Raw genomic sequence first — 21,338 nt, forward strand, 5'->3', positions numbered from 1 at the left:
CCCATTTTGTGTCCCATGAAGTGCAACATGGTGTCGTCAATAAGTGCGTAATTAAAATCTATCAATACACCAACAACGTTGCAAAAGTTGCAGGAATTAAATTATCAAAACTTTAAGAAAAGGAAAGGCATCTTCGATATGTTGCACGAAGTGACGCAAACATATACTGTACATACTCCGACTGACTTACGTTAAGTGCAAGGCAGGTGCAGTAGATCCATAGTAGGGAAAAAATCAGAAGGACAGCAAATATTTCCTTCAAGCGTTCCCATTCATACACGTTTTTCCAAGATTATAATTAACTAAAGAAAAAAGCATTGAATTTAACGAATTTATATCCGATGCTAACTATAAAATAACTACTCATTATTCCAAGGATGCGATACAATACTCATAATAGATACCCACTATCTGGTCCACCGAGTTGAGTAATGGCATCCACAAAACGGTCATGAAGATCTGACGTCCACCGTAATCGTTGTTTCCCACTTCCTCCCACAGGTGTGGCATTTTTCACAGCAGATCCACTCAAATCCGTCATAATCGCAAGCTGGTCAGCACCACCTTGAGCTTTATTTGGCACGACAGTTCCCGGGGGAAATTTCTTTGCGTGATACATAGTTATACTGACTACAGTATAAAAAAAAATTTTAAAAAATTTTTGGTCAGAAACAATAGAATTAAGTCTTTAAATTCGGCTAACCTAAGCTAGCGACTGCCTCGTGCAAACAATAAGGATACCCTCTATCCATAGAGTAGCATAAAAGCCTTGCATAGCCTTCCATAACCAGGCTGTCATTAGTTACATCTTTTAGGCCAAAAAGGAAAAAAAAATATTTGGCAAAGTTTATTGGACGCTATAACCAGCATCATATTGGATAAGCAAAGGGAAAGATTTTCACAAGAATTTCAACAAAAGGACCAGACACCACTTCACAACAAGTTTACCTCCAAACTTGAAATTAGACGAGAGAATCCGAACGGGAAGATGGTAAGGCAACAAATAGACAACCTCCGGAGGACCACGGAGCACTCATACTTCAACCCAGACACACGTATAACGATGAAGAGCCCAACAGAACCGGAGCATCCAGGATCGGAAAGTGATAAATTAACGGAGCAGGGGCAGCTCCGAAGTGGCAAAGAGTAAATTTTAGGCGTTGAAAATGGGGGGAGAGAAATTGAGGGTTGGCCGGAGAGGAAGGGAATCTAGGGAAGAAAAAGGAATTTTCCGGGAAAGACTGGGGATTGGGATTGAGATTCGATGGTGTGCGTGAGAGCTCTTTTTGTCTCGCAGGAAATGATTGGACCTGAGGGAGAGAGGATCCCATTAGGAAACCCCCGCGTTGAATAAGACGGCGGCGTTTAAATGGACGAAACGGAGCGATGGGTCCCGCGTCCCTCGTGCCTGTCCCTGTGCTATTTGTTTTATGATACGCCCCGCGTTTGGAGGACGTGAAGGATGCGAGAAACAAAAGAGGGGAATAGAAAAATTAATCAAGTACTTTTTAAAAAACATATTTGATTGATATATCCATATTTTTTGGTAATTTTTATACATTTGTAATGTTAAAATATCAACGCACTTTGGTCAAAAAAAATTTAAAAGCTTCTATGTAATTTGTATATTATTTATTATCTAATAATGTTACAATCCTCCATGTCCAATAAACCAGCAACACCAGAGTCTAAAAATTAAAATGGAATACCCGCGCTTAATTAGCATTTGTGTTTTTTTTAAAGGATGATAAACTTTAATTATTCATTAATTTATTGTATTGATATTTTAAAACTAAGACAATTATTTTTCATTGAATTTTTTTTCTAAAATATAAATATCCTCCTATTGAAAGCAATTATATTTGAGACATTATCGGACATTAAACAAGATTTATTGATTTTTTTTTTAGTTTGTTAAAGCATAGGTATCCTCCTATTTGAAACACTGTCTGGTACTAAATGTGAGTATTTTTTCTAACGAGATTCAAATTTTGATTTTTCATGTTATGAGGAACTAATTCTTTCTACTAAACCTTGGTCAGCTGTTGAAATTTAAATTTGTAACATGTTAGTATTTATCATTCTTAAAATGGGTTAAAAGAATTGGCCCAAAAAAGGGTTAAAAGAGGCTTTCAAATTTTGGGCCGGGCCTCGTGTTAAGAAGGCTTTTTGCACTTTCATGATTTACTGGTTTTAGACGGCTCTTGGGGACATTCTGTGAGGCTCGTTCTTCGGCTCCTCTCACACGGCGCCGTTCCCTCGTGCGGCTGAATACTCTCTGGCGCCACCGCCACATCTCAGACGGGCTCACAGGCGGGACTGAGCTTAGGCCATTGCAGCTTCTCTCTACTTGAACATGTCTTCCTTCAAGAACGCCATTCCCAGACGAGCTCACAAAGAGCGTGCTCAGCCGTAAGTTTACAAAATTCCATGTTTATTTTACCTTACAAAATGGATTCGATAGCTATTGGTTTGTTTGGATTTTTGAGTTTGTTTGCAATTTTATCAGGTCCTCGAGGAAAAAATTTGGCCTTCTCGAAAAGCACAAAGACTATGTCGTCCGTGCAAAAGCATTCCATAAAAAAGAGGAGGCTATACGGGTACGATTTGTTTTCCGTTCTGATTTTGCTTGATTGGTCTAACTGCGTTGATGCTTATCTTTGCAATAAGGGAAAGTGAATAGAAATAGAATGAACATGAAAATAGAGGGAAAATTATGATTTCGGAAATTTGTTAACATGACTGGATCTTGCCGATGCAGTCCAGATTAGATATAGATGTGCAGGAATCCTGGCGCCCATCATAGCTAGGTGCTTTCTTAATAATTCTATTATACCATTATAAGGATCGGCAACTTCAACTCACTCCCTACCTCCCTTGATAGCTGAGAATTAGAATTAATAACTGAAGTAACCACCATATCTGCCTTTTTACTTCCCTTGTATGATATAAGGATTAATTAGTGGAGAACTCTTACTAACTCTCTCAATATTAAGTCTGTCATTAACAACAATAACAGGCTTAACCAACATCAGTTGCTAACTACTAATGATTTTTTCTGTACTTGCTCTACAGAAACTTAAAGAGAAAGCGGCATTCAGAAACCCAATGAGTTTTATTTCAAAATGATCAGATCAAAAGTGGTTGATGGAGTTCATAGACCCGAGTAGGATATTTCTCACCTTATAGTTGTTTTGTAGCTTTTTTCAGTGACTTGTTCACAATTACTTGGTGAATCGAATTAAGTCGATAGCTTTTTTCCTTTAGGAGTGAAGCAAATAAATATACCCATGAAGAGCTTATGCTGATGAAGACCCAAGATATAGGATATGTTCTTCAAAAAGTTCAGAGTGAGAGAAAGGTAAGTCAATGCATTAGAATGTTCTTCTTATTAAGAATTTATGTGGAATTGTCATGTGGGCTTAATTATGAATTTTTGCATGCAGAAGGTTGAAAAGTTAACTGCTTCATTGCACTTTGTTGATCACCAACCGTCTGGGCACATTTACTTTGCTGAGGACAGGTTTGAGCTCCCATTTCAATAACAAGCACGCATAGCTGGATAAGTGTTCTTTATCTTTATGGATTTCATATTTGTCATGTTCAGTTAAACGTGTTTCAAGAGCCTTGTCGCATTATTTTACTGACTTTTGATATTGGATAGAAGCTCCTTGTAAATTTTATGAAAAATTCCTTATTTCCAAGTTCTTATGTTAACTTAGACCTAAGCTTTTCTTCTCTTGGCCTGACAACTCAAGCCAAGTTTAGATCAACGCATTGTACCTGATTTAGATGTGGACAAAAGTTTAAGATTAAGAGAATGCAATATCTTTGATTAACATAACTGGTAGGAATATGAAACCATCGACCACTATAGTTAAGAGACTTGTAAACATACTTGAGGATATTGTTTCCTTATAAACGAAGAGGTAGGGATTACTTATATATGAATTTGTGTTTGGTGAGACAGATACCCCCCAGCTTATTTTGTACAGCAATAATATTGGGGAATGGCAAATTGGTTTAAAGCTGTGTTTAAGTCTATTTCCATCCTCCACTTTAAACTCTTCATGTCATAACAATGAAGAACAGAGCAAGAGAACCTTCTGTGTATTCTAAAACATTAGATTTCGGAAAGTTATAACCCTTGTCAAAATTAAGGAAAGTCTTTTTTGATTCCATAATTGCTGGTGTATATATGTTCGTTGTTTAAATTTCTTGTTAAGTTCTCCTTTTTGTTTTAAATCTATTTTTTATATTTACGTAGGAAGGAAGCTAAAGAGATGAAGTCACAAGTTAAGGGAAGTAAGAATCTCGAGTCAAGTGATGTTCCTGACGAGATTAAGAGGTACAACTGCATGATAAATGGAAAATAAGATTTATTTTTCTCTTTTCTATCAATGCTTTTTTTTAAAAAAAAAAAACTTCTGTTGTTATGACTTATATACTGTAATTAATGTTTTTTTTTTTAACAAAAATGTTCAGGCGAACAGCTGCCTCTTATAGAGGGTTAGAAGAAAGGAAGAATAGGCTGAGTCAACTGGAGCGAATATACAATGATATGGCAATGCAGAAGGAGCTACAGGTATTTGCCATTTTGTTATACTCTGTTCTGAATTTGCTTTTGTTTCTAATTTGTATCTCTATTATGCTTAAAAGAAGCTTTTTTTTTGGGGGGGGGGGGGGTTGTATAAACAGAAGAAAGGTCGGAAACGGAAACTACGTGAAGATGAGATTGTCTGTCCAACATCAAGACCGGTGTACAAGTGGCGATTTGAGAGAAAACGATAATAATTCCTAGTGCTCTGACCTACATTTTGGTATACCCCAGCCCCGTCCTTGGAGGTGTTTCATTTGGGTCCAGCCTTAACTTGCCTGTATACATTAGCGGATTAGTGGATTGTGATACAAAATTACAAATTTGTATCTTGTTGCAACGTTGACATTGATATTTCATTGAATTTTACTTTTTGTTTGGATAAGAAGAAAAATAGTAAGGATAGAAAATCGGAAGACGACGACGTTTTTCCTTCCTGAGGGGTAAATTTTTCCTTTTCCCCTTCTTCAGGGAGAAATAAGGGGAAAGTGGTTTTTTTTTTTTTTTGGGTGGGGGGGGGGTTGTGGAGATACCGTTAAGTTTCTCTTCTCCCTGTTTTCTTTCCTATCCAAACAAAGTATTGAATCACCCACATTAATTAACATTGGATCAATATGCAGTAGAAAGTTGAATTAATGATGATACCGTAAAAGTACAAGGTTATCGAAGAGCTGGAATTGGTTTTCACCAATACAAGTGCAGGTAGTACAATATGCTACATGCCTTCCAATGTGGTCAGGCGATGTTGTGGGCAGCCAAGTAGAACTGTCAATAAAGGCCTGCCTGACCTTAAAGGGCTAGCTCTTGAAGAGCCAGGGTCTAAAAAGACCGGCCTTTTAAAGCCCAAATACCTTAAAATTATTTAATTATTAAAGCTCGGCCTTTAAACATGCGGGCCCAGGGCTTAAAAGAGCTAGCTCTTTTATGTTATTTTTTAAAATTTTAATTCTTTTTAATTATTTTAAAATAAAAAATAAAACAACAAAACTTCAAAGATTTTGTATTCAAATTATAAATATAAGTAAAATAAATTAGTGGTGTATAGAAAAAAAAATAAATGCAATAAACTATTGTCCAAAATAAAAAAAATCAAAATCTAACAAAATACAAAAAACAGAAAGATAAAAACCTAGCAGTTAAAGATTAACAATATCAACATCATTATTATCTTTATCTTCATCTTTATCAGTATCATCAATATCAGTAATATTTGATTGTTTTTTACTACAAGTGAGCTCTTCTTCAGTGATAAAAATATTAAGATTTTTGTCTTCATTTACCTTGTCCAAAATAAAACTATGAGTAGTTATAAGTACAAATAAGAGTTTGAACATTTGTTCAAATAAGAAAAGTTTTACACTTTGTCAAGATATGTAAACCAATGGTAAATGAACTAGCTATTATGGTGATTAAAATGTTAAGAATATCAGCTATCATTTTTGAAAGAATTGAAAATTGATTTTAATTATTCTTCCACAAGTCCAAGACATTTAATTCTTTGCAATTATCTAGCTTGAATATTGATTCTTCTAAGTATTTTTCTAATTTAAACTTATTCATAAAAGACTAATCTATAACTTTATAAATATATTGATAATAATAATAAAAAAAGGCGGGTTTAAAAGGGCTAGCCCTTGACCCTAAAGGGTTGGCCCTTTTATTTTTGAGCCATATAGAGTTAGTCCTTTTAAATTCAATTTCCTTTTAAACCACTTAAAAAGACTTAAAAGTACTGGCCTGATGGATTTGGCCCGTTTTGACAGCTCTACAGCCAAGTACCAATTTGCCTTGTTTGACAAACTTATTAGAATAATACAAGTGCACTTATTTATACTTGGATGAGCGCTTAATTTTTGCCATTTCTTAGAAGTGCTTCCTATTAATGTGGCATTGTCATGTAGGTTTGTTGTTTATTTTTGAATGAAATCTTCGCATGTTATATTATGTGTATTAGAATTTGTTGATAACTTATTTATCTACCAAAAAATGAAATTATGCCATAAAATTATTGATTCCGTGGTTAATTATGTAATTTCAATTTTTAAATTTCAATGACATTAATAATGTGCAAAGTCTGATTACGTATTTATTATAAGAAATGTTTTTCTGGTACAATTTAATTTTCATATGAAGCAAAATTGACGAAATAAGACGAATTAAATGGTGTTTTTGTGCCAAATTATTGGGACCAAAACCCTTCCTCGGGAAAAGAGCTTGAGAATGCGAAAGCTTAACAGTGGTCAATGTCAGTCGACTGATGGACTGAGGCGCATTACAAAGAAATCAGAATCTAACAAGACACCAGGAAATTGATTCCATAAACATGAAAAAGACGGTCAATCAATAAATTCTGAGTACCGAGAAGCAGAAACTATGCATAAACTAAAACTCACGAGAGCCCAAAAAGGGGAAGGCAAAAAAGAAAACCTAAACTTCATGAAGGCAAAGGAACAGAACGAAAAATAGATCTTTGCGAGAAAATCCGCGTTACTCATCTATCTCCCACGATGGCCTAGTCTCGTTTGCAATATCCTTCTTGATAAATGCTTCTATGGGTTTCATGATGAAGATATACTGATCACAGGCATACGAAAACAAGGGATTATCAATCTATCTGTCAATATTCAATATGCAGAGAAAACTATAAAAACCACCCAAATCCAAAATGCTTACTTGAAGCACAAAGATGAGAGGAATCCACAACTTTCCTCTTTGATTTGGATTTGGCCCATCAATCAACTTCTTGTCTACATGAATAGACTCACTTCCGTTCAATGCTACTTCTGTGATTGTTTGGACTAACTGAGGAATCCAGGCGGTTCCATTTGGAAGAACCTGTCACCAAGAAAAGCGCACACAGAGATCAACTGCAACCCCTGTTTGGGTCAATGAGCTGGAAGAGGATATAAGGAAGTATCATGAGATAAATGTCTAACCTTTTCATCGCTCTCATTCTTCTTGCATCTCCCGCTGTTCTCAACCAAAGCAACAGGAATGGTAAAATCCTTCAAGGTAGAAAAGGAAAATTCCAAAGGTGAATTTCTTAATAAACAAATAAGCGCAAGCAAGGCAAACTCCAAATACTTTGCACCAACCAAATACACCAAGACAGTATATATAGCGCAATTACATGAAAACTTTTCCTTTAAACTTGAAACTGCTCCAAAATGTGAAGGTTTGTCTACACAACTTGTCCCAGTGTCTATCAACAGAACCCATGTAAACTGGTTTCTAGATGAAGGGAAGCCTTTGAATAATATAAAATCAACTAAAAGAAAGGCCGATGTTTGTCCTTGCCATTCAAAGCTCAGTTTCAATGAAGTCAGATATATTAGCTTCTGACGTCATTATTAAACCAATTAAAATTGTACAACAGTATGGATACACGTTCATAGGGCCAGGTATCGGAACTCAATCACTAAAATGTAGCAATGTACCTGAGAGGCATCTTTCTTTAAGCGGGCGCCCGATTTAACAATTTTCAATAGAGCCTCTGATCTTCTGGATGAAAATTCATCATAAAGCAATTCATCTGGCGGTGAAAACTGACCATGTGTGAGTGCTATTATTGCTTTCTTCCATATTCCTTTACCAAAACTATCTGTGATGGCCTTGGAAACCAACTTATCCAGGTTATCCACTCTATACGCATCTAAACGGTCCACATAAAGCAGCACATCTATGGTCTTGTTCAAAAGGAAACTACTCACACAAACCCAGATCCCATGTAAAGAAAATGAAGCGAGTGAGGAGAAAGGATCATGTATAATTCAAATTAAACCATAAACGTACTTTACAAGTGAAGTGATGAGAGCATGCTCCGCCTCTGACATACCTTTTTATAATGTCCAGTGCCATAACATTGATGTATCCTCCTTCTATGAGACCAGGAGTGTCAATAATGTTTAACGTAAATCCTGCTCTTGTTCGAGATACCATCACAGGTCTCGGTCCTTCCGACTTGTCAAGAATGACACATTTTACTATGACAAGAAGCTACAAAGACTGAGTGCAACATGAGAGAAAACTAGCTAATCTATACCTGAAAAGGACTGATAGAAACGACTTTTTCGCCAATGATGGAGTTCACAATTGAAGATTTTCCAACACCACCTTTGCCCATCACAAGTATAGTCAGAGTGTTCACATTCTACAACAAATCACGAAGGAAGTTCAAATAAACCAAAGAAACTTGTTACTAACAAAAGAGCTTATAAAGCATAACCAAACAATTGCGGATAAAAGTGCATTCTTGAAACATATATAATGTGTATGCTTGAGTGATTGTCTTGACGAGGACATGAATTTGAGGCAAAAATTAAAAACCTCTTGTTTGATTTTTCCCAGCAGTTCAAGCAACTTTGTCTGCGTAGCAGGAGCAAATGTATTGATTCCTGCCCACTCACGGATTGCTTGAGATCCCATTTGTGTGGGTTTTCTAACAAAACAAAAACAAAAACAAAATTCCAGAATCACTTCATGTTCCCTCCAAAAAGCTCCACTCAATATGCTAAGAAAAGGAAGTCAGTGTATATCACCCAGATTATCCCTAAAAATTATAAAAATGTAAACCAAGTGCAAGAAACTAATCAACTACTTGTCTCCTTCAGTCAATCCCCGCCCACAAGAGTGGCCCGAAGAACAACTAAAACGGAGCGAGGCTAAATATTTGCATGGAAGGGTGTACAACTAACTGCATATTTAATCAATATAAGTCATCTGCATGAAGAGGTAAATTCCGGTAGAAAACCCAGTATGGAAACAGAGAGAACTGCAACAGGCTCGAAAAAGTAGTGTTATCCACAATGTGTTTAATATGAAAATATGAATTCAGAAAACTTGAGCAAGAATGGAAAGGGAAATGAATTACCTGAACAGGCTTGATTCTTGAAGATAGTCGGAAAGAGATAGTGTTGTAGTCCTGCGCAGCTCCCCTATCGTTTTATCCGTTTATTCTTGCATTCAGCAGCTGGGCTTTTGGCCCGTGATGCTATTATAGGGGACAGGAGAGTCCTCTCCTTCTCGGAATCCAAAACCCCATGAAAATATTGTCGGCTTACGGCTAAGCCGCGAAGGAATTCGCACGTGAAGGGCACGTGCGAATTGCTTAACTCTTGCGCTCGTTATCATGAATTTGATTATTGCGTGTTTGAATGCCTCTTTTAGGAAATTTGGGCCTTGGGCCCCAAGGGATTCCAGAAAAAAGGCTCATGATTTGTGGCCCAAAAAGAAGGCTAAGTTGATTTGAAAAATCCAATAAATTACAATTTTTTTTTAAACTTCTTTTCAGCATTAATTTCACGCCGAATGCCTTGAAAGATCTACTAGCCTCAGGTATGGGATGACAAATACAATAAATTATATGGAGAAAAAAATTTTAAATTATACAATATAAAAAATATTTGTTAACATTTTAAAAATTTATAATTATTTTAAAGGCCTAAAACATTAACAAATTTTAATTATAAAGGATTATATCTCGCATTACAAAATTTACATACCTTTTCACCCTTCACCTATTTTTTCCCTCGAATTACGGTTTATTACAGATAGAATTCTTTATAAAAAAAAATAGATATAACATATTTTCCCACTACTACATCTGTCTCATTTAGGAAGTGCCACGTACGATGGACTTCCTAGCTAGATACTCTCATACTGCTAACAGTATTTTTTGTATCTTTCATCAAGTTCCACCTTTGTGTCCAGAGGTGGAAAGTGACGAGGGAGACACGTTGTAATCCCTTTTTGCTTATCCAGTTTATATTCACAAAAGAAAAAAAAAAAAAGTGCAACGTTGAAAAATTAAACAAAAACATACGCTGAAGAAAGCCTTCAAAGATTTTCACATACTCTTCGAAGGATAATAGCACCCTATGTTCTTAATCATCGATATAACAAGGTAAACAAAACAAGAATGCTGCTAACAGCCGCAAGATATAAGGGGTGCAACTATCATATACTATCTCCAGTCCTAAATATAAGAGCTAGTTAACTATTTTGAGTAGATTAAGAAAATAAATTAAGTTAATTATTTGTAATAAATACGTGTTGTTTTTCCTAAAAGATCCTTGCCAATCAAATTCATTAGTTAAAACTATCATATTAGAAGGACTATCTTAAAAAAAAGAGAGAGATAAAATAGATTATAGTATTATATTGAGGACTAAAATAAAAGTTAAATGAGGCCTTATATTAAATACCGGAGGTAGTAATATCACTCATTTTCTAATTCTAGTTAAGCCACAAAGACCACAGAAAAGGTTAATCAAGTAAGCGTGGTACAAGGCAAAGATGAAGTCTCTAAATTCAGCTTTATCAGACGCATAGTGAGGTCAGTGGAACCCAAGTTGTCACCGCAGGGGAACGCCAACTCAACTTGTGAAGCTGAGTAACCATTTGATTACTAAGAGAGAGTAGAGCAAATAGAAACCTCAGAAACTTGAGACCGATAAGAGAGACGATCGAGGGAACGAAGAGAGGAAATCACAGACACCACGATCGTAACCACACATTTCTCTTTTGGGGTGCTCCAACAAAAATTAGGCTAAGATGCGTCTATAGTTAGCTTGATCATATTTCTTGACAGGGTTCATGTCACAGTAGTCTAAGATTATATCTGCATGCATATGTACAATTTTTGAAGCAGTTCTCTTTGATCACCAAGGCTAATTTTTGTAATTTCTCTTTACTGGTGCGGAACTATATATGCAGTTGGAGAAGGGCAAGGTTGGTGAGGAAGGGTATGTTCAAGTGGCCGTTGGGGCGGAAGAGATTGCTATTGCTGCTAGCCCAAGCGTTAATGTTTGGAAAGATCTTTAAGGTTTTGCTCTTCGTCCATCAGATAGCTCTTGGGACGTCCAATCTGGGATTTAATTGCCCCAGAAATCATCAATAGGTACACACAAGTCTTTTTCTTTCGGAAAATAGAGAAAAATGAGGGGATAATTAAGGAAGTGGACAGAAAATAATCACCCAAAAGGGGAAAAAAGAAAAACCATAGTCGTATGCATAGATTTGATTGTTTCAGCAGATCGATCTACTCAAATTCATGTTGCCAGATAATTGAGTCTAGTATATTTCCATATATTGATTCTCATTTCTCCAGAACAAATGCGAATGCCGAAACATAACTTAATTCATCGTTAAGGAAAAATTATGAGAACGGATGAGAAAGAACTTGTCAGGATAATGTGAATTTAGGACCGTAATTTTCTAAATATGTTACTTTTATGTTCATCAGAGTCACTTAAAACCTCCACCATTAAACCGCTAAATTAAACAGGCACTAAATATTGCATTTTGTTGGTACTTATTAGTAGTAGGCTTCATTTTGGGAGAGGTTTTATTACAAAAACCTGCACATTAAGAGGTGGAATGGTTAATTCTGAAAAAAACCAAACTTTTTGTCGGATTTTTTTTTTTTTTTTCACATGAAGAATTTAAAACCCCGATCATAGGGAAGAGAACCCACACACACCCATGTACACCCACCACTAACGGACAGCATGGGACATAGAACCCATGACCTCTTTTATGAGACGAGGTTTGGAGTGCTTATAAGCTCTTGGCTTTTTGTCAGATCATGTGCAGTAACAAGTTGTAGGAATTTAAGCACTTGTTTTTTTTTTTTTAGCAACTTAAGCACATGTTTATTGATATATAGCAAGAATGTTATATTTAATTTGGCCAGAAAGTAACAAAGTACTTTTTTGGTTGAATATACAAAAACCAGCACCTGGAATTAACTATGCCTTTTTAAGACCCGGAGCTTCTTCCATCATGACGAGAAAACAATTTGCTTTGAGATATAATTTAGGTGTAAAAGATGAACCCTCTTTGATTATATTTGTTTTATAGAAGTATAAAAAAAGTATTAAATGAAAGTTTAATCACTTATTGATGGACAAGGACTTTCGCCATTTAATTTAGCCTAATCCTCTTTGATTATATTTGTTTTATAGAAGTATAAAAAAAGTATTAAATGAAAGTTTAATCACTTATTGATGGACAAGAACTTTCGCCATTTAATTTAGCCTAATCAAGTTAGACATGGGTTTATTATTATTTTTTTAAATTGAAAATGGGGGGGGGGTGTTAAACTTGCGTGGCTTGTGAGGGATGCAACTCACCATCTTCTCATGCAAGAGGATTATTTCATCATCAAGAAAATGCACCAAGTGCATATACAATTTCCACATGCGAGAGACTAACTAATACTCCTAACCATAAGGTAGTATCATATTACTTACGTCCTCCGTACTATTATAAGAACTCGTTTGATTATGATTTTGGTTTTAAATATAACACTCCAATCTATTGTCTTTCGTATTTATTTATTTAAAAAAAAAACAGTCATTGTAATAATGGTAGTTTTAACTAATACGCTTAATTAGTAATGATATTTTAAGAAAAACAACATCTATTTATTATAAATAACTAACTTAACTAGTTTTATTAATCTACTTAAATTAGTTAATTAGCTGTTATAGTAAAAATTAGAAGTAGTAATGATAAATGTCTGCATCTACGTTATTACTTGGCGATGGGAAGTCTTGGCGGACGTTTATATATTTTGCGCATACTAATCGACCAACATTAATTTGAACTCCTCGTGTACGCTGACTCAAAGCCCCTGTAGATAACCGTCGTGAAAATTTCCGAATAGATATTGTTGAAATTTCATGGAGAAATGTCAGGTGGCAAAGAAAGTCGCGGACTGATAGATCATAAAATGTAATCTCCGTGTTTTATATATTTATATAGCTTAAACAACATAATTCTCCTCTCATTCTTAATGTAGGGTCTGATTATTGAGTTAACAAGCTTATGTTTCATATCTATCATTTTTTTAAAATTATTTTTATTGATACTCACTCAATTATAATTAAGTAGTAGATGGAAGGAAGATATTAAAGAACATGATTATGGTATTTTAGAAAAAACAAGTTACAGTTTTTGTAATTAACTAACTTATCTAATTTTTTAATCCAGTCAAATTAATTAAATTAATTTTACATTAAGAACCAAATGAGTATTAATTAACCATTGCCTATACACGAGTTAGCTGGGAGTTGAGTTTTATTCTAACTATAACAACTCAATTTATTTGTTTCTCATATTTATATTTTCTTTTATTAAACTATTTTATTAATTGCATATGTTAAGAAAAATTTGTAAATTATTGCAGGATACATAATTTACAATAACATAAAATAAGCTAGTACAATTATTATGAGAAGGAAAGAGATAGAAAAAAAGAAGATGGCGTGTTGATGGATAATATTGGTTTCCAAATTCTTGCAAGTGCTCGTTTAGACCTGCCATTGTAAGTGTTTATATAATTACGTTTTATATAAAATAAAATATTTTTTTACATACTTATCTCATATTTTATAAATTATAATTAAACAAGTGTAAGAGTAGTTGAATAATAATAACAATTATTACTATTTATATCAACTTTTTTCGATATTTTGACGTGCCCGCCGAAGAGCGAGGAGGTCAGACGTGGCAGACAACGTGGGCCTAGGTGATCACCTCTCCGCGTTCAAACCGCGTAAGGAATCAACGTGTCCATTTGGCATCAGAGGATAATATCAATCATCTAATAAAATATAAAATGAAAAAAAAAAAAAGAATAATGATTTTTGCCGGAAGAGACCATATAGGTGGGATGGCTGGGTGGACTTTGAAGGGTTGTATTACGGTGTCTTGGAACAGGCTGCGTATCAACCGCAGGTCCCCATCTCTACAGTGTAATTGGCCAAAAGGTTGTACGACCGCTTCTTAATACAAAAGTTTATTTAACTTTTAATATAATTTTAAATATAAGATTTAATTTATTTTATCTTTTATATTTATTTATTTTTAAAATTCTTTATAATAGTTGCCCATCTTAAATATTTTATCAAATGACACTTGATTATTAAAGGTATTTTAAAGAATATAATATATATTTATTACAAGCAACTAACTTAATTAATTTTTTTAATCTACTCAAATTAATTTCGTTCTTATATTAAAGACCGGAAGTGGTATTATATATATTTTATATTATCATTTATGCTAATAAAATCAATCACAAAATTAAATTATCTGATTATTTACTAAGCATTATGCACATAACAGGATTTCCTTTATTGATCATTTGTTGAAATTTAAAACTATAACATGCATTTGCATTGAGATTAACTAATCAATAGAGACCGTTAACATAAAATATATAGTTCACCCAAAAAATATATTAGATAAAAAATTATGAGGGAAGGTTGGGTTAATAAGTTTCATAAAAGTACCAGCATAAATTTGAATGATATGAACGAAATTATTTAAGTATAAATACAAAAAGTTATTTATACAAAAATTCTGGTAAAAAATAAATTTATACAAATGAATTGTTTATTTTTGATAATTAATAATATTATGAACATATGCATGTACGATAATTCTCAATATCGCAACTTTATTGTACACATCCAACTTTTTGTATTTTCATTTTCACAAATATCTTTTAGTCATTAAAAAACAAATCTCACCACTTTTTTCTTAATAAAAGGATAATTTTAGTTGGAGGAAGTAAAATAACACATAAAAGTGAAAAAGCTAAAAGCTTTTGCTCTAGTTATTTATAGATAATTCAATGACTTCATATAGGTTATATGCAGTTAAAAAATTTTTTTTAAAAAAATATAGAAGTCACTATGAAGTTTATACTCCTCCAGTCCCAAAAAATAAATTTTTTTAGTATAATTTACACTATAAAAAAGTTTTGTATTTAGGACTGGAGAATATTTCATACAAAAATCATTAGATTGAAATATAATATTTTTTCCGGTGTGTCAAAAAAAAGATTGAAATATAATATAATATAATTAAAAGTAAAATAAAAATTTAATTGGAACCCACTGTATTTATTTTAGACAAATAAAGTCATTAATTAAAATAAATTTTTTAAGTAACGTATAAATATTGTCTTATAAGACTCAAATCACCTCAATTTTGGTCAAAAATTTATTTATTTTAAAATTATTAAAAGAATATAATAAATATTTTTTCAGTTCTAGATATAAAACTCATTTTATAGTATAAATATAAAATTTATTTTATAATTTATAATATAATTTATACTGTAAAATAAATTTTATATTTAAAACCGAAGAGAGTATATTAATATTTTGGGTTAACAAGCTATTCTCGTGACGACGCATCCGTCACGAACAGGTCTCGCGGAGGACTTTCTCTGCCTATATATTAACCGCGTTTCATGGGGGCAACAAAATATTAACCGTGTCCGTGTTTCATTAGTCTAAAAAACAAACAAACAAACCGTGTTTCAGCTATTTTCGGGGAAATAGTAGGGGGATTCAGGTGCGGTAAGTTTCACATACACTTGGTTGGCAAAAAAAAAAAAGTTTCACATACGGTTGTGATGCGACTACGGTAGGCCGTACAATATCTGGACTCTCTTTGGGCTGACACGTGTCGATGTTCTCTGAAGAAAACGCGGCAGGCGATTCAATCGCCCCTCTCCAGTGGATCATCCGCGGACCTTATCTTTTTTTAAAGGGGAAATTTCATTATAGGACCGCAGAAGATAATTAATTTCAAAAAACCCTCAAAACTTTCTGAAATTTCACTGCAGGACCAAGGGGGCAAACTGATATTAATTTCACAAAGAAAATGACCCTATTGCCCCTCATGTGAACAAGTATGGGAGAACCCATTTGCAAGTGAGGTTAGATAATTTACAACATGTATAGATATATTTACAATTAAAATTAGTCCATTTACATATTACCTTCTTCACCTGAAGAATGTGTCTGGGTGAACAAGTGTGGGACAGCCCATTTGCAAGTGGGACTAGACAATTTGCAACATACATATATTTATTTACAACTGGAATTAGTCCATTTACATGTCACTTCCTTCACCTGAAAAAGGTCTCCGTGAGTGAACAAGTGTGGGAGCGCCCATTTGCAAGTGGAATTAGTCAATTTGCAACATACATACATTTATTTACAATTAGAATTAGTTCATTTACATATCACCTCATTCACCTGAAAAAGGTGCCTGTAAGTGAATAAATGTGAGAGAGCTCATTTGCAAATGAGACTAGTCAATTTGCAACATACATACCTTTATTTACAACTGAAATTAGTCCATTTACATGTCACCCTGCAATAAGTATTATGAGGGGCAATAACGTCATTTTCTTTGTGGAATTAATATCAGTTTACCCCCTTGGTCCTGCAGTGAAGTTTCAGAAAGTTTTGGGGGCTCTTTGAAATTAATTATCTTCTGCGGTCCTAAAGTGAAATTTTCCCTTTTTTAAATGCATTCAATGCTTTGATTTTTTATATGATATATTCAACATTTCAATGTTATTTTTAGAACGTTTGGCCCCCCAATTTTATTATTTTAGTTACATTTGGTATCCAGGATGCTAAATACATAAAAAATAAGATTAGAATGCTGAATGGACACAATAATAAAATCTAAGTGTTGGTTGCACCCTTGACCATACAAAAAATTAGGATGTTACATGCACTTGAAAAATGAAATCAGAGTGTAAGATGCAACTTTACTTTTTAAACTAATTTAAAATTAATCTTATGGTTTCGGTGAAATGTAACATTGTTAGCCTCATGTCCGTCAGAAATGCCTACGAAAAATACTCAAACCAACCCAAAAAGATAAGCAACGACAGTAATAATAATATGCACGGAAAACCAAAAAAAATAATAAAGAAAGTCACGATGAAATCTCCTTGTATAAATGTAATGATCAAAGGCTTGTTTGGATGTCTCCTCAAACCATGTTTGGGGACCCAAACCATAGTTTAGGGAAGAAGTCAGCCAAACAGGGAGAAAAAAAATGTGAAACCATGGTTTGGGATAGTGGAAGTAGTTTGAAGTTGCTTATAGCTCAAATTTTCTAGACGTTGGTATGAGCCCAACAGCATATGACAAAGCAGCCCTCATAATTGACCCCTCATTCTTCATTCCACGCTCAGTCTTTCACTATTTAATCTTATAATTTATAAATATATACACATATTAATTATTTATTAATTTTATTAACAATTTTATTTCTTCAAAGCAAAATATATTATAAAATCTATCCCTTATATAATTATCATATTAACTTATGTCTTTTTTAGTAATTTGCACATGTAAAAAGTGCTTTTAGTAACAACTATCTAAACACTCTAATTTCTCAAAATCATTTTTTTTACAAAACCTATTCTCTAGAAATTACTCTCCAAACCATGGTCTGGTTTCATCCAAACACCCTCAAAAAGTCACCATAAATGAATAGGACTTGTCATTTTCTTATAAGCTGCCAACTTGTTATGAGATATTTTGGTGACTATAATTCTTTTTGGAGACTTTTATTAATCTACTCAAAGTATCACCCAGTTTTTATATGTAAATTATTTGCATGAAATTTTTTATATTTATCCCTATTAAATGAAGGTTATTAAAAAAATATGCTATACATTTTCTCTCACTCTTTTTATTATATTTGGTACGTGTAAAATTATTAAAAAGTGATTAACAACCTTATAAGGTGATTTATTAATATTTATAAACAAACTTTTCTGTGACTTACGGAGGCTGAAACGGAAGAGAAAAATACAGGGAAAAAGGCGGTAAAGAGATAGAGGCCGCGGGCAATTGTGGACAAGGTTAGAGGGCAAAAGGAGAATACGAGTAAAGGTCAACCCGTCTTTCAACCCAAAAAAAAAAAAGTTGAACAGTGAATTATGATTCGATGGCAATAACCGACGAGCTCCTATTAAAACGGCAGTTCCTGTCCGAAGAGAAATTAAAGGGCTCTTGCTTTTGGGTGCCTCGCTCTCTCTTTCTTTCATCGTTAAAACGGACACAGAGTTCTCTTGAAGGAAGTTAGAGCGATTTCTCTTTCAGAGAGGAAGCGAACAATGGCCGATCAGCTCACCGATGAACAGATCGCTGAGTTCAAGGAGGCCTTCAGCTTGTTTGATAAGGATGGCGACGGTTTGTGTCTCTTTCTCTGCTTCGATTTGACCGGTTTTTCCTAGATCTATGTGTTCTTCTAGATGTGTTTTTCCAGCTGTTGGTGCTTCTTGTAAGAGAAGATTAACACGATTGTTGAGTTGGAAGAGTTATTTGGCGCTGTTGATTAGAACTGGTTTTGGTTGATTTGAATCTGTGGCTGTTTCATATTTGTATAAATCTAGGTGATATTTTCATTTCCTGATTAGCGGTGATATAATTTCCCCCTTTTACCTGTGCTTGGTTGACGTGAAAATTCCGTGGATGAGAAGAGTGGAGGGTTCAATATTGCCTTTTATTAGGATTATTCTACGTCTTAGTTTTTGATTTGACTGGTATTATAAATTGGCTCTCTTTGTTTTCAAAATCTTTCGTTGCCTGAAGGAATATGAGAAAAAATTGCGTGGGTCTTCGCATGTGCAGATTAGTCTGCTTCAGCAAAGAATGGTCGGGTTACATTTTCTCCACTTTTTTCTTTCGCAACTATACACGTAGTCTAGTCTGGAATGAGTCTCCCACAGCCGACTCTGACAAATGAATATATTATGTTATATCTTATAGATGTTATATTTCACTATATTAATATTCATGTTGATGTGTGATCTGAATAACTTGTAAGCATATATGTAATGGGGCCAGAAAAACAGACTTTGCATGTCTCCCACTTTTGTCGTTCTGTCTTTGGGCAAATATAAACAAGGAAAGAGAGCGCGTGGTTCTTGCTTTTAGGTGAAGTGAGAGCGCGTGTTTTTATTGGCTATGAGAGAGCGCGTGAGTTGGAATATAATATGATTGCGTTACTCTTGGTTTGTGATGTTTTCTGAACCTCCCTAATTTCGCATATTTAAATTGAAGGCCAATACAATGCCAGACCTAGAGGCCTGGAGCCGAACTTCAGGCACTGGCATTTGATTTCTAAAGGGTTGCAACGCTGTTGAACCTGGGCCTAGTAAGGCCTTTCCTTGTTGACGTGAGAAAGTCACAGCTTTGGTTATATCAACTTACCCATGCTCAGCTCTTGTACATAACTTTCAAATGTTACATGGAGAGACATCACTCGTTGTTTCCTTAGTTGCATTTTATTGACATCGATAGTTTGGTATAGTTTGTGAGCATCTTTTTTCTGTCTATGATCACAAAAACTAGAGTCTGCTGTTGAATGCTCACATAATGTTTCAGGTTGCATTACAACCAAGGAGCTGGGAACTGTTATGCGGTCATTGGGGCAGAACCCAACTGAAGCAGAGCTTCAAGACATGATTAATGAAGTAGATGCTGATGGTAATGGTACCATTGACTTCCCTGAATTTCTAAACCTTATGGCCCGAAAGATGAAGGATACTGATTCTGAGGAGGAGCTGAAAGAGGCATTCCGAGTTTTTGACAAGGATCAGAACGGGTTCATTTCTGCTGCTGAGCTCCGCCATGTGATGACCAACCTTGGAGAGAAGCTTACTGATGAAGAAGTTGATGAGATGATTCGTGAGGCCGATGTTGATGGTGATGGCCAAATCAACTATGAGGAGTTCGTTAAGGTGATGATGGCCAAGTGACCATTTCATTCTCCTAGAAGCTATATTTATGAAAAGAACCAAAACGCTCGAGATATATAACATGGAAAAATTTGTATGCAGTTCTTTTATATCCTTGTCAGATTCTTCAATTAAAATATGATCAAGTGTGTACGGGTTTTCAAGAATAATATGCCAGGATATGGTTCATACAAAAGTGTATGATTCTCCAGTTGATTCATACATCTGTCATGTTATTACTTCAAAGTCATACACTTGACATATCTTAATCAAGGAATTTGGTAGCAAGGACATAAGAAATTTAAGTCTTACCCACATAATATTTAGTACCCTAGTTCCCCTCGACCTTTTTCCCCCCTTCTTTTTTTAATGTTTATCAATTTGATGTTTTTAAATCCAACCCTTGCAACATATATCTGTAAGATTAGCTGTCGATTATGATATTGCGTCCTTCTAGTTTGCCTAGTCATTGTCTCCCAGGTTTTAATGGTTATTTCACTCCATTTTACCCTACTCATCATTTTTAAAAAAAATTCAATATTCTAAGTTTGAACGAGCAGATCTTCTGAATTCTGTCTGCTGCGGCTGAAATTTTGATATCCAAACTCGTGGAAAATTTTGTGCAGAAGAAAGAACTCTAGGAAATTTTTTAGGGCCGTTGCTCTTGAAATTATTGACATTGCAGCACAATACGAAAATGGAGTTAGCCATGTGTATGGTGCAATATGTTGGATCATTGCACATGTTTGCATTTCCTCAGGGACTAATATTTGGAGTGATCCTTCAATAACTCTTATTATTGCTGCTGCTCATGAAGCACGTCTCAGCCAATGTTACAGATCTCGTCCTTTTTATTATTGGTGGTCTCTGTGCCCTTAGTGGTTTTTGGAAGTTATATTAAGCGCAGGGTAATTTGAATTGAGTTGAATATAATTGATAATGCGAGTATAAAACTTTTGGTTTCCATTCACAATATTTTTCTACTCTAGATTTATTTTCAAAGCCAAACAATCAATGATTTTTTGTTGGCCAAAAAACAATCAGTGAATCAGCTGCACCAATTGTTATTAGTATGGATGCTTCTCGCACCTTGCCCCTTTGACAGTTGATTATTGGAGATTATATCTTTTAATATTTTGTATAAATATACATAGAGGGAAAGATTTGAAG

At 34.4% G+C, this 21,338-nt stretch overlaps 1 protein-coding gene and 1 pseudogene across 1 annotated transcript; both read left to right on the forward strand.

Moving 5' to 3' along the window:
• The first annotated feature begins 2,215 nt into the window (after window positions 1-2,215).
• Window positions 2,216-5,000, forward strand: LOC114744962 (probable U3 small nucleolar RNA-associated protein 11; annotated as a pseudogene).
• A 13,403-nt stretch (window positions 5,001-18,403) lies between these two features.
• LOC114744960 (calmodulin) lies at window positions 18,404-20,681 on the forward strand. The gene is made up of 2 exons (XM_028933096.1): window positions 18,404-18,618; window positions 19,816-20,681. The coding sequence occupies exons 1-2, from the start codon at window positions 18,543-18,545 to the stop codon at window positions 20,187-20,189; spliced, it is 450 nt and encodes a 149-aa protein (XP_028788929.1). The 5' UTR covers window positions 18,404-18,542; the 3' UTR covers window positions 20,190-20,681.
• Window positions 20,682-21,338: the final 657 nt, after the last annotated feature.

This window comes from Neltuma alba, unplaced genomic scaffold (genome assembly GCF_004799145.2).
Source record: "Neltuma alba isolate B1F8T4 unplaced genomic scaffold, ASM479914v2 tig00004503_pilon, whole genome shotgun sequence".
NCBI classification, from domain to species: Eukaryota; Viridiplantae; Streptophyta; class Magnoliopsida; order Fabales; family Fabaceae; genus Neltuma; species Neltuma alba.

What these genes read in the sequence shown, in the direction of transcription:
- LOC114744960 (XM_028933096.1), top strand. Translation starts at nt 18,543, where the DNA reads ATGGCCGATCAGCTCACCGATGAACAGATCGCTGAGTTCAAGGAGGCC. An exon ending in GTTTGATAAGGATGGCGACG is followed by an intron (nt 18,619 to 19,815) that starts GTTTGTGTCTCT and finishes ATAATGTTTCAG; the next exon opens with GTTGCATTACAACCAAGGAG.